At 40.4% G+C, this 13,485-nt stretch overlaps 1 protein-coding gene across 4 annotated transcripts in view; it reads left to right on the top strand.

The window, feature by feature from the left end:
• Positions 1-929: 929 nt before the first annotated feature.
• The window catches only part of LOC112216158 (F-box only protein 6), a 33,579-nt gene continuing 21,023 nt past the window's right edge, over positions 930-13,485 (top strand). Inside the window, exons 1-3 of one of the 4 annotated variants that reach the window (XM_024375937.2) lie at positions 931-1,525; positions 6,370-6,401; positions 6,850-6,968. Coding sequence is in view for 2 of the 4 variants with exons in the window: in XM_024375934.2 (XP_024231702.2) it covers positions 1,460-1,525 (66 nt within the window). In the remaining 2 variants the exon portion in view is untranslated. Of the gene's footprint in view, positions 1,526-6,369; positions 6,402-6,849; positions 6,969-13,485 lie in introns of all 4 variants that reach the window. The other 3 variants (XM_024375934.2, XM_024375936.2, XM_024375933.2) reach the window with 3 other exon arrangements.

The following is a 13,485-nucleotide window of genomic DNA, read 5'->3' as shown; positions in this document are numbered from 1 at the left end:
GATAGCTAGCAAATTAATTAGCTATTTAATGTTAGCCTGCCTAGCTACTTCTGAAGTAAAATGCTTTATTTGTACAATTTCCATAAGCTAACCAAACAAAAACATAATTACTTTTACAAGACGTGTTTGTGCATTAGTAGCAGAATTTTTAATTTTTAACTTATGTACATTCGTTTTTACTTACACTTGTATGTTGAGGTTTTAAGTTTTGGCGGACATTTCTTAGCGGATGCACAATCATTCCGAATTGAATTATGGGGCATTTCAGGCCCCGAAGTGAACATAATTGTTCACTCGCAAACTCCATTAAAAATGAGTGCTGAGGGGCTTACGTTGCAAACTTCCCTTGCTTGGCTATTCATTTGGATTGACGACAAATATGTCCCCGGCGATTCCCCCAAGGGCGTAACACGGAACCCAAACCGGCTGCGTGCGTGCGCCATCGTGCATAAATGTATTTTGTCCGCCCACACCAAACGTGATCACGACGCGCAGGTTAAAATATCAAAACAAACTCTGAACCAATTATATTAATTTGGGGACAGGTCGAAAAGCATTAAAAGGTTATAATAATTTAGCTAGCTAGCTTGCACTTGCTAGCTAATTTGTCCTGGAATATAAACATTGCGTTGTTATTTTACCTGAAATGCACAAGGTCCTCTACTCAGACAATTAATCCATGCATAAAACGGCCAACCAAATCTTTTCTAGTCATCTCTCCTCCTAGGCTTTTTCTTCTCTTGACTTTATATTACTATTGGCAACTTTCGTAAATTAGGTGCATTACCGCCACTGACCTCATTCGTCTTTCAGTCACCCATGTGGGTATAACCAATGAGCAGATGGCACGTGGGTTCCTGCTTCTATAAACCAATGAGGAGATGGGAGAGGCAGGACTTGCAGCATCGCGTCAGAAAAATAACTGTTTTCTATTTTAGTCCTTGGAAATGTAGATGCTCGTTGGTGCAAGCAATAATTGAATAACATAGATTTCAAAATTTATTTTGCGACGTGACCGTTGTAGTCAGCCTTTTATGAGTTTGAAACGTAGCCGTTATGTCTGGAGAAGCACAGGCGACTATGTTATTTTTATATTTTTAGATAGAATGACTCCACAACCAACATTAAAAACGAGTGCTGAGGGGCTTATTGTTGCAAACTTCCCTAACTTGGCTGACGACATATATGTCCGCGGGGATTCCCCCAAGGGCGTAGGTTTGAAACGTAGCCGTTTATGTCAGGGGAAACACAGGCGATTTCATGTTGTTAGGGGAGTTTGAGCCCGATTTACTATATACAGGCAAGTTCAACGTTGTGTCCTGTTTCGTTCACGGTAGTGTGAAACGTAAGTAGTATACGAGCTAACTAGCGTTCTAACGTTTCCCTTGTGTGTTTAGTTTGACGAGCCTATAACAACACAGGAGCCCTTGCATTTGTATGTAGACTACATTTCTTCGTGATGGAAAGGAGAGCAAGAAATTGCCAATTACAAAGCCATTCGGACTCTAGTTTGGTCCAGGAAAACGTAAGTATGTCCAAAGTCATATGTTCTTTGTCAAACAGATTGAAAAGGAGTCTTAGAGAACAGTACCAGAAAGTCAAAAAAAGGTATTAAATATTGTGTTGTACTTTTAAGTACCGACCCCCGCTAATTAATATCAACACTTATATTTAGTAGTTTTTTTTCTTCTCCCGTCTTCAGTAAATTTAAGATAAATTGCCCTGTGCCTGTAATTTGGTTACAAAAACCCCAGGTCGTTAAGATATTTTATAATTTGTCTCAGGAGGGAAGGTAATAAAAGTTCACATAAGTAACAATTAAGGTAGACCTGTCAATTAGACTGTTTTACTGGTATCATTTTAGTTTAATCATTAAGTTATTTAAACTAAATTCTGTTACCAAATCAGTAACAAGATTTCTGAAAAATAGTTGATGGGATTTATTCAATGGAATTTGCTACAATGGGAAATTATTGTAGTCACAAACCACATTGCACGTGCACTACGTTTTTTGATCGCCCCAATAGTAAAAACATGTATTACCTTGTTTAATGTGGCATGAACACAACCAGGCATGTTTTCATCAGATTGTAAAACTAGTCACTTAAAGTAGGCTACGTGCGCATGCTGTCCACTCCAGAATATACTGAACAAAAATATAAATGCAACATGACACAATTGCAACGATTTTACTGAGTTACAGTTCATATAAGGAAATCAGTTAATTTGAAATAAGTTCATTAGGCCTTGATCTATGGATTTGACATGACTGGGCAGGGGAGCAACTACGGGTGGGTGCCAGGTGAAGAAGATCCTGGGCTGGCATGGTTACACGTGGTCTGCAGTTGAGGCCGGTTGGACCTACTGTCAAATTCTCTTAAGCAGGTGTTGTCCTAAAGTTGCTGCTTTAAAAAAATAACAAGAATGAAAGTCTAGCCTATGCCTAGGCCAAATAAAGCAATTATTATCCAGTTCTGAAGACTGTAGACTGCTTCTATCCAGCCCATGACGTATAACCTAACTCAATATGTTAAGACCATTCCTCGTCAGACTCACTGCTCCATCATGTGCGTGCCACACACGTGTTCCATGCTTAAGCTCCTCCACCAGAAAGGAATATTTAATACGATTTGTCTGCAATTAGCATCTGCCAAGGCTTTCAACAACTATATTTTGTCATGATTCGTCCAGTTGTAGCATTCAATTTTGTGCTATAGCCCAACGGTTGTTTGTTTTATTTTTCATTAAATAAACATTTATTTGGTTGGCCAATAGGGGGCGATACCATCTTATATCACAATGTTTTATTGGTACATAATCACGATAGGATTATTTAGGATATATCACCTATTTAGGATAAATCACCATGTAAAGAATTACATTGATATCCATAATTATGCAATTCTGAATACAAATCAGAACAGGTACCCATGAGGAAATTCAGTTTCCTCTATTCTGTTACCGGGTGTAAAGACACTTCACTTACTCTAGTTCAATAACCAAAATAGATGTTTTCAAACTCAAGGAGTCATGTCATAGCTGACACCCCATTCTTTCTGCAGACATATTTGAGTCTTAATTCGGAACAGATATCCCACATGGAAAATAATAATGAAAAACAAATTAGAATCTTGTATGGTGCAAACAATCCTATTTAGTATCTAAGACTTTATATATTTTGCCTTATGTCAGTGTATTTGTATATGTGTCAGAGGTTGGAACCAGTTCAGGGAACAGAACATTAAATAAGTTTCAATGAACAGAAACTGAACAGGAACGAAGGTGATCCGTACTGTTCCGGAACAGACCCGTTCTTTTAAAAGCATGAGAAACGGTTAATAATGTTATTTTACAATCTGTTTTTTCTAGTCCCACAAAAAAACGCAACAAAGCACCAATGCAAAGCCCTCAATCTGTGACAAAAGTTATTCCAGTGTTGACCTGCAAGCTGCAAATCTTTGACAGAGCGTTTTTAGGCCCTTCCCCCTCCGAAGGATAGGCTACTGTACTTACGTTTCAAGCGTTATTCAGAAAATGGGAAATGTTTTTATTAGCTACAGAAGACTAGATTAACCTTTTCAATGCTATATGTATGGATACGTTGGATTTACTAACTACAAAATGTAAGATGTGTTTTTCATTCTGGTGCTGCTCTGCACACACAAGCTTGTTATCTTGGTAGATCTAGCTAGTTAGCTCAATGGACATTCAAAGTTTCTCCTTAGAAACCGCTCCTCCTAGGTATAATTCTGTGGACCTGATTCAGATAATGCATGTCATAACAAGATGCCCAGCGCTTCTAGACTCCTGAACCCTCTCTCGCTCTCTCCCCACCCTAAAATCTCAGTCGCATCTTGCGCTATAGGCTTCACTTGTTTACATGCATGATAGAGCAGGCAAGGTAGTTGTTTGTCCATCTGAACTGATGGGTAAAGTAATTTAATGAGCTAAATATAAACTTGATTTCACAGGTTTAAAAAATGAAACTGAAAGAAACGATTAACTTTTTTTCCTTTTTTTTTGTCTTTTTTTTTTTTGAACCGGTACCAAAATGTATTTTGCTGGTTGGACGAGTGGAACGGGAAAAAAATTGTGGTTCCGTTCAAAACTAAACTAATGGAAAATAGTTCAGGTTCCAACCCCTGATGTTACTGTTAACTAACTTAATCCTAGTAAAAATTCCCTGTCTTAGGTCAGTTAGGATCACCCCTTTTATTTTAAGAATGTGAAATGTCAGGATAATAGCAGAGTGATTTATTTCAGCTTTTATTTTTCATCACATTCCCAGTGGATCAGAATTTTACATACACTCAAGTAGCATTGCCTTTAAATTGTTTGACTTGGGTCAAAGGGTTCTGGTAGCCATCCACAAGCTTCCCACAATAAGTTGGGTGAATTTTGGCGCATTCCTCCTGACCGAGCTGGTGTAACTGAGTCAGGTTTGTAGGCCTCCTTGCTTGCACATGCTTTTTCTATAGGATTGGGTGATTATGTGATGGCCACTCCAATACCTTGACTTTGTTGTCCTTAAGCCATTTTGCCACAACTTTGGAAGTATGCTTGGGGTCATTGTCCATTTGGAAGACCCATTTGCGACCAAGCTTTAACTTCCTGACTGATGTCTTGAGATATTGCTTCAATATATCCACATCATTTTCCTTCCTCATGAGGCCATCTATTTTGTGAAGTGCACCAGTCCCTCTGGCAGCAAAGCACCCCCACAACATGATGCTGCCACCCCCGTGCTTCACGGTTGGGATGTTGTTCTTCTGCTTGCAAGCCCCCCCCCTTTTCCTCCAAACATAACGATGGTCATTATGGCCAAACAGTTCTATTATTTTTGTTTCATCAGACCAGAGGACATTTCTCCAAAAAGTACCATCTTTGTCCCGATGTGCAGCTGCAAACTGTAGGCCTTTCAGGTTATGTGGCTATAGATACTTTTGTACCCGTTTCCTCCAGCATCTTCATGAGGTCCTTTGCTGTTCTGGGATTGATTTGCACTTTTCGCACCAGAGTACGTTCATCTCTAGGAGACAGAACGTGCCTGCTTCCTGAGCGGTATGGCTGCGTGGTACCATGGTGCTTATACTTGCAGACTATTATTTGTACAGATGAATGTGATACCTTCAGGCATTTGCTCCCAAGGATGAACCAGACTTGTGGAGGTCAACAACAAAAAAAGTCTGAGGTCTTGGCTGATTTCTTTTGATTTTCTCATGCTGTTAAGCAAAGAGGCACTGAGTGTGAAGGTAGGCTTTGAAATACATCCACAGGTACACCTCCAATTGACTTAACTGATGTCAGTTAGCCTATCACAATGCTTCTAAAGCCGTGACATAATTTTCTGGAATTTTCCAAGCTGTTTAAAGGCACAGTCAACTTAGTTTATGTAAACTTCTGACCCACTGGAATTGTGATAGTGAGTTATAAGTGAAATAATCTCTCTGTAAACAATTGTTGGAGAAATGACTTGTCTTGCACCAAATAGATGCCCTAACCGACTTGCCAAAACGATCGTTTGTTAACAAGACATTTTTGGAGTGGTTGAAAACTAGTTTTAATGACTCCAACCTAAGTGTATGTAAACTTCTGACTTCAACTGTACAGCTATGCCTTTGGTCTCCCATCCAGGATTTTAACCAAGCCCTGCTTAGCTTTGATATTTGTCACTGACAACCAATGTGCTATCATGAGAACGATTGAGTAGTCTCCACTTAATAATGAAATGGATTCACTGCTGTTATCAGAGTCATTACTCTTCCTCCCCAACTGTGTCCCTCTATCTCTTCCCCTCCTCTCCTTCCCCTCCTCTCCTACTTGCTACTCCTCGCGGCGGACTTTGCGTCTTTCTTCAATAAGTGTGACGTTGAATGTGTCAGTGGTATGCAAGCGCTTTGAAATATGTATGTGAGACCTTAGAAGGTTTAGCTGTTTGATTTTAATGCAGTACTTGCAACATTTATGTTATGTCTAAATGTTATCCAACCATTTAAGTCAGATTTTAAAATAATATTTTCGTATTTACTGCCATATGGATTACTGACCAGTTCCAGGTAGAACATACAGGAATCTTGTTAAATTCTTCTAGATCTTTTGTATGATTTTAAGAGTTTTTGGAAAATGTGGTCAAGTAAGAAACTGAGGGAAATATGACAGAAATTCTATGAACAAACTTTGCATCTGCACAGTTCTTTCAGTCTGTTTTTGTAAATCGTTGTGTACATTGTTAAAAGTAGTCCTTGTGCAGGTTTGTAAAACTCTGAAATCATTGTTTTGCTTGGCATACATTTTAAGTGAAAGATCTGAGTCTAGGCAGAATGTCTAGGAAGAGATGTTCTAATCATGTCTGTCAACTTGTCTGTACAGATGCGGCAAGATGGTGGACTGAACACAATCTGGTGGGTAATAACCTTCAATCTGGATAACAACACCAAACAAATCATAAGACTAGAGAAATGTATTGACAAATATTATGAAAACAAGCAACAGCCAAACATGACAGAATAAGACAGGAAATCTATTTCAAAATGAAAACGTGACTCTTCTACAGACAGACAATTTTAATATTTTCACCACCGGGAATGGTAAAGGTCGAAACTGACATGTTAAAATCAATAAATGATAAACTGGATATATTTGAACTAGTCAGTAAGGATATAAGAGTTGAAGGCAAGCCTCGAGATGAGTGATGAAAAAGCTGCAACATTGTAGAAAGACACAAACGAGCTCAAAGGGACAGTAAGATTGAAACCAAAGTTAATGAACTTAAAAAGGCAAACACCGTTCTGAGAGAAGCCTTACTTGACATAAAGACTAGATCCATGACAGAGAATCTGGTACTTGCAGGTATCCAAGAGAAAAAAGTTCCTGAATCTGTAGTTTGAGTTCCTCCTTACAGCGCTTCAGATTCCACGGGAAGCCATCGACAAAATCCAACTCGAACGTGAACACTGCTTCGGGCAGAGGTATGAACACCCGTTTGTTGTCAAATTTGCTTTCTTTAACGATAAAATAATGGTTAAAAGCCTGGGTAAAAGACTTGCTGGCACGAAAATGGGCATGAAGGACCAGTTACCGAAGTAAATTGTAGAGCGGGGTAAAGTTCTATATATCCAATTTTCAAGGAATACAGATTGAAAGGGAAACACGTAGCTCTCGTTGTCATTCAAATGTATATTGATAACCAGTTGTTCAGAGACAGACTACTCCATGGCTATTTTAAAAATTACAGTTCTCTTAGAGGAGGCAAATAAGGAGCAAACAGAAAAGCTATATTTTTTTATCTTCAAATTTAACTAATTGGAACACAAAAGTACTAATTCAACATGGTGGAGATAAACTCAGTAAACAGAAGGTACAGTATGTGTGGGGTGTTTTCTTTGGGTGTTTGGGAAAGTGTGGTGTTGAGTGAGAAAGGAAATAGTTGCATATACCAGAACCAATGTATTGCTGTGAGCAGGGGTTGTGAGAGCTTTCAATTTTGCTCAGATGTGGGATATACATTTTATGATGAATTATACACATTTATTTATTGTCCTAACGTGGTGGAACAGTGTTTAAAATATATTTTATTTATTGTCCTGTCATGGGGATTTAAAAATAATAATAATTTACTTATTTACTTATTTATGATCCTATATTGATGGACTAGTCCACAATGCAATACCCTAGACACCCATCTGAATGACCCAGATACTAAGGAAAAGTCCCTAACTGTTTTATGGGCCTGCTGTAAGCGTCCTGTATGCAGCCAAAATGCAGTCAGAGACCAAGAGCAGCACCGCCCTCAAGATTCTGAGCCTGCTTGGCAGGGTTGGTCCTGCAAAGCCCCCTGAAGGGAGAGCATAATATACAGGGAAATTCTTAAAGCTGCTAATGAGAACCTTGACGAACTTGTACCTAGCCGGTGGGGATTCTGGTTGGGTGCCCCCACCTCGGCAGTGGCAGTGCTGGCAACACTAGCTGCAGTAGCCCATGGGGAGGGGGGGTCACACTCAGACATTCAGAGAAGGGGCAAATTGTGGCACAAAATCAAAGGTCTGGCTGCACAGAGATGCTTGGTAATATGGTCACTACGGGGGACCATCTTGTGGGTGTTTCAGGGTAAGGGAGGAAATCTGACCTCCATCTAGGACAGTTTAAAAAAATCTCCTTTAAAAAAATCTCCTTTTTAATTTTTGGGGCACAGCTTTGCAGGCCTTCTCACACCGCTGCAACTGTATATGCATTTGTAAATCAAGACCTTTTATTGAGGTGGGCTCTGGGATGGTGTAACAGTTGAGAATCTGAGTCTTTGGTTGTTGTGGGGGAAAGGGTTGAGTGTGTTGGTATTATACAACTGTTGCGAGGGAGTAGAAGATGTTGGGGACAATATAGGATGATTCACAATAATTGTTTGCTAAAATAATAATTGCTTGCCATAATGTAATTTTGGTAATGGTGAGACTGGAGGTAAAAATCATTTGCATAAATTGCCTACATTACTACAAATGTTAATAACTAATTATGGAAAATAAGAAACAGGATTTAATATATTTAAAGGCTATATATAATACAAATCGAGGTGAGGGCAATGGAAATGCATTTGGCGGTTGATCTGCTTCTGTTCTATGGGTGGCTCTGTGTGCTCTTTTCGATGGATGGATCCCGGTCTCTCCAGGACTATGGGATCCGGGGGGTTGGGGGTGGTCTGTCGGACATTGGGATGACAACCCAACTCGGGATGAGGGAGTCTTTTAGTGGTGGAATAGTGGGAACCAATTGGAGGTTTGCTTATTAGCAATGCAAATATCATGGTACAGCTATATAGACACTCAAACATCATGTTACTTTTTTTAATGGTACGTTTACAAACGTGTATAGATAAATATAATTGAAACGTGTCTTATTATGTTAAGTGGTGGTGTAAGGATGGCCAGTTATAATTGTAATGGCTTAGCAGATAATAAGAAAAGACTATCAATATTTACCTGGCTAAAAGAGAAGGAATATAATATTGTTTACAGGGAACTCAACCATTTTAGATTCGGTTTTGTGGAAAAACGACTGGTGGAGCAAAATATATTTATCCCATTGGCAAAGAAATTCAAAAGGGGTGGTATTAATGAACAGTCATTTTGATCCAAATGTGCAAATTGTCCAAACAGATCAAGGTAGATGGATTATTTTAAATGTGTTATTGGACATTAAACAGATATGGCTTATTAACCTATACGGTCCAAATAATGATGATGATCCAAGCTTCTTTGAAGATAAGGTTGAAGTCAGAAGTTTACATACACTTGGGTTGGAGTCATTAACTCATTTTTCAACCACTCCACAAATTTCTTGTTAACACTACTGTGTGCTTGACACAAGTCATTTTTCCAACAATTGTTTACAGACAGATTATTTCATGTTTAATTCACAGTATTACAATTCCAGTGGGTCAGAAGTTTACATACACTAAATTGACTGTGCCTTTAACCTCTTTGGGCTAGGGGGCGGTGTTTTCACGTCCGGACGAAAAGCGTGCCCAAAGTAAACTGCCTGTTTCTCAGGCCCAGAAGCTGTGATATGCATATAATTGGTAGATTTAGATAGAAAACACAAACGTTTCTAAAACTGTTAAAATCATGTATGTGAGTATAACAGAACTTATTTGGCAGGCGAAACCCAGGGGATAAACCATCCAGGAATTTTTTTGTTTGAGATGACTGTTTTCAATTGGCTTTCTATGAGATACTAGATTTGAGGCATCTGGTTGCAGTTCCTATAGCTTCCACTAGATGCCAGCAGTCTTTAGAAATGAGTTAATGTTTTTCTTTTGATAAAGGAAGAAGTAGCCCTTTCCTTTCTGGGTGTTGAGCCAAGTGGACTGTTTTGTTTGGGGCGCGCGACCTGAAGCTCGCTCAACTTTAATTTTATCTGCTATTGAACACAGTTTATCCAGTCTTAAATTGTATTTATTATTTACGTTTTAAAATACCTAAAGTTGGATAAGGAAAGGTTGGACCAAGTTTACAGGTAACATATTAGATAATTTGTAGTCATCTTGGGGGAGTTGGAACCGGTGCTTTTCTGAATCAAATGTGCCAAATAAACTGACATTTTGGGGATATAATGATGGAATTAATCAAACAAAAGGACCATTTGTGATGTTTCTGGGACATATTGGAGTGCCAACAGAAGATCTTCAAAGGTAAGGCATGAATTATATTGTTATTTCTGAGTTTTGTCGCGCCTGGCGGGTTGAAATATGATTGTCATGTGTTGGTATGATGGGGTGCTGTCTTCACATAATAGCATGGTTTGCCTTTGCCGTAAAGCCTTTTTGAAATCTGACACGGTGGCTGGATTAACAAGAAGTTAAGCTTCATTTTGGTGTATTGCACTTGTGATTATGAAAGTTAAATAATTTAATTTGAATTTGGCGCTCTGCCATTTCACCGGATGTTGTCAAATCGATCGCGCTAACGGGATTTGATCCATAAGACGTTTTAAACAGCTTGGAAAATTCCAGAAAATGTCATGGCTTTAGAAGCTTCTGAAAGACTAATTGACATAATTTGAGTCAAATGGAGGTGTACCTGTGGATGTATTTCATGGCCTACTTTAAAACTCAGTGCCTCTTTGTGTGACATGGGATCTTCAAAAGAAATCAGCCAAGACCTCAGAAAAATAGTAGACGACCTCTACAAGTCTGGTTCATCCTTGGGAGCAAGTCTAAATGCCTGAAGGTACCGCGTTCATCTGTACAAACAATAGTACGCAAGTATAAACCCCATGGGACCACGCAGCCGTCATACCTCTCAGGAAGGAGACACGTTCTTTCTCCTAGAGATGAATGTACTTTGGTGCGAAAGTGCAAATCGATCCCAGAACAACAGCAAAGGATCTTGTGAAGATGCTGGAGGAAACGGGTACAAAATATCTACATCCACAGTAAAACGAGTCCTATATCGACATAACCTGAAAGGCCGCTCAGCAAGGAAGAAGCCACTGCTCCAAAACCGCCATTAAAAAAGCCAGACTACTGTTTGCAACTGCACATCGGGACAAAGATTGTACTTTTTGGAGAAATGTCCTCTGGTCTGATGAAACAAAAAAAGAACTGTTAGGCCGTAATGACCATTTATGTTTGGTGGAAAAAGTGGGAGGCTTGCAAGCCGGAGAACACCATCCCAATTGTGAAGCACGGGGGTCTCAGCCTCATGTTGTGGGGGTGCTTTGCTCAGGAGGGACTGGTGCACTTCACGAAATAGATGGCCTCATGAGGAAGGAAAATGATGTGGATATATTGAAGCAACATCTCAAGACATCAGTCAGGAAGTTAAAGCTTGGTCACAAATGGGTCTTCCAAATGGACAATGACCCAAAGCACACTTCCAAAGTTGTGGCAAAATGGCTTAAGGACAACAAAGTCAAGGTATTGGAGTGGCCATCACAAAGCCCTGACCTCTATCATTTAGAACATTTGTGAGCAGAACTGAAAAAGCTTGTGCGAGCATGGAGGCCTACAAACCTGACTCCGTTACACCACCTCTGTCAGGAGGAATGGGCCAAAATTCACCCAACTTATTGTGGGAAGCTTGTTTGAAGGCTACCCAAAATGTTTGACCCAAGTCAAACCATTTAAAGGCAATGCTACCGAACACTCAATTAGTATATGTAAACTTCTGACCCACTGGGAATGTGATGAAAGCTGAAATAAATAATTCTCTCTTCTATTATTCTGACATTTCACATTCTTAAAATAAAGGGGTGATCCTAACTGACCTAAGACGGGGAATTTTTACTAGGATTAAATGTCAGGAATTGTAAAACTGAGTTTAAATGTATTTGGCTAAGATGTATGTAAACTTCTGACTTCACAACTGTATATTTAAGAATTGTTCAACTATACAAGCAACATTAGTCTATTATTATGGTGGGGGATTTTAATGCGGTTTTAAATACCTCTGTGGACCATAAAGGAAATAACACTACAAACTATCACCCTCAGGCACTTAAGGAAATCATGAATGTCATGGATATATTGGAATTGGTGGAGATATGGAGTCTTAAGTACCCTGACCTAGTGAGATCTACTTGGCGGAGGCTTAATCAAGCTAGTCGTCTTGATTACTTTGTCATTCTCTCTGGCACCAAAAGTTAGTGTTGATAGGGGACAGAATGCAGTTGGATTATATATATATATACACTGCTCAAAAAATAAGGGAACACTAAAATAACACATCCTAGATCTGAATGAATGAAATATTCTTATTGAATACTTTTTTCATTACATAGTTGAATGTGCTGACAACAAAATCACACAAATTATCAATGGAAATCAAATTTATCAACCCATGGAGGTCTGGATTTGGAGTCACACTCTCAATTAAAGTGGAAAACCACACTACAGGCTGATCCAACTTTGATGTAATGTCCTTAAAACAAGTCAAAATAAGGCTCAGTAGTGTGTGTGGCCTCCACGTGCCTGTATGACCTCCCTACAACGCCTGGGCATGCTCCTGATGAGGTGGCGGATGGTCTCCTGAGGGATCTCCTCCCAGACCTGGACTAAAGCATCCGCCAACTCCTGGACAGTCTGTGGTGCAACGTGGCGTTGGTGGATGGAGCGAGACATGATGTCCCAGATGTGCTCAATTGGATTCAGGTCTGGGGAACGGACGGGCCAGTCCATAGCAGCAATGCCTTCCTCTTGCAGGAACTGCTGACACATTCCAGCCACATGAGGTCTAGCATGGTCTTGCATTAGGAGGAACCCAGGGCCAAATGCACCAGCATATGGTCTCACAAGGGGTCTGAGGATCTCATCTCGGTACCTAATGGCAGTCAGGCTACCTCTGGCGAGCACATGGAGGGCTGTGCGGCCCCACCAAAAAATGCCACCCCACACCATGACTGACCCACTGCCAAACCGATCATGCTGGAGGATGTTGCAGGCAGCAGAACGTTCTCCACGGTGTCTCCAGCCTGTCACGTCTGTCACGTGCTCAGTGTGAACCTGCTTTCATCTGTGAAGAGCACAGGGCGCCAGTGGCGAATTTGACAATCTTGGTGTTCTCTGGCAAATGCCAAACGTCCTGCACGGTGTTGGGCTGTAAGCACAACCCCCACCTGTGGACGTCGGGCCCTCATACCACCCTCATGGAGTCTGTTTCTGACCATTTGAGCAGACACATGCACATTTGTGGCCTGCTGGAGGTCATTTTGCAGGGCTCTGGCAGTGCTGCTCCTTGCACAAAGGCGGAGGTAGCGGTCCTGCTGCTGGGTTGTTGCCCTCCTACGGCCTCCTCCACGTCTCCTGATGTACTGGCATGTCTCCTGGTAGCGCCTCCATGCTCTGGACACTACGCTGACAGACACAGCAAACCTTCTTGCCACAGCTCGCATTTATGTTCCATCCTGGAAGAGCTGCACTACCTGAGCCACTTGTGTGGGTTGTAGACTCCGTCTCATGCTACTACTAAAGTGAAAGCACCGCCAGCATTCAAA

This window comes from Oncorhynchus tshawytscha, linkage group LG16 (assembly GCF_018296145.1).
Source record: "Oncorhynchus tshawytscha isolate Ot180627B linkage group LG16, Otsh_v2.0, whole genome shotgun sequence".
Classification (NCBI taxonomy): Eukaryota; Metazoa; Chordata; class Actinopteri; order Salmoniformes; family Salmonidae; genus Oncorhynchus; species Oncorhynchus tshawytscha.
Note: the sequence above shows the minus strand (reverse complement) of the source record. Positions and strands in the feature narration are given on the sequence as shown.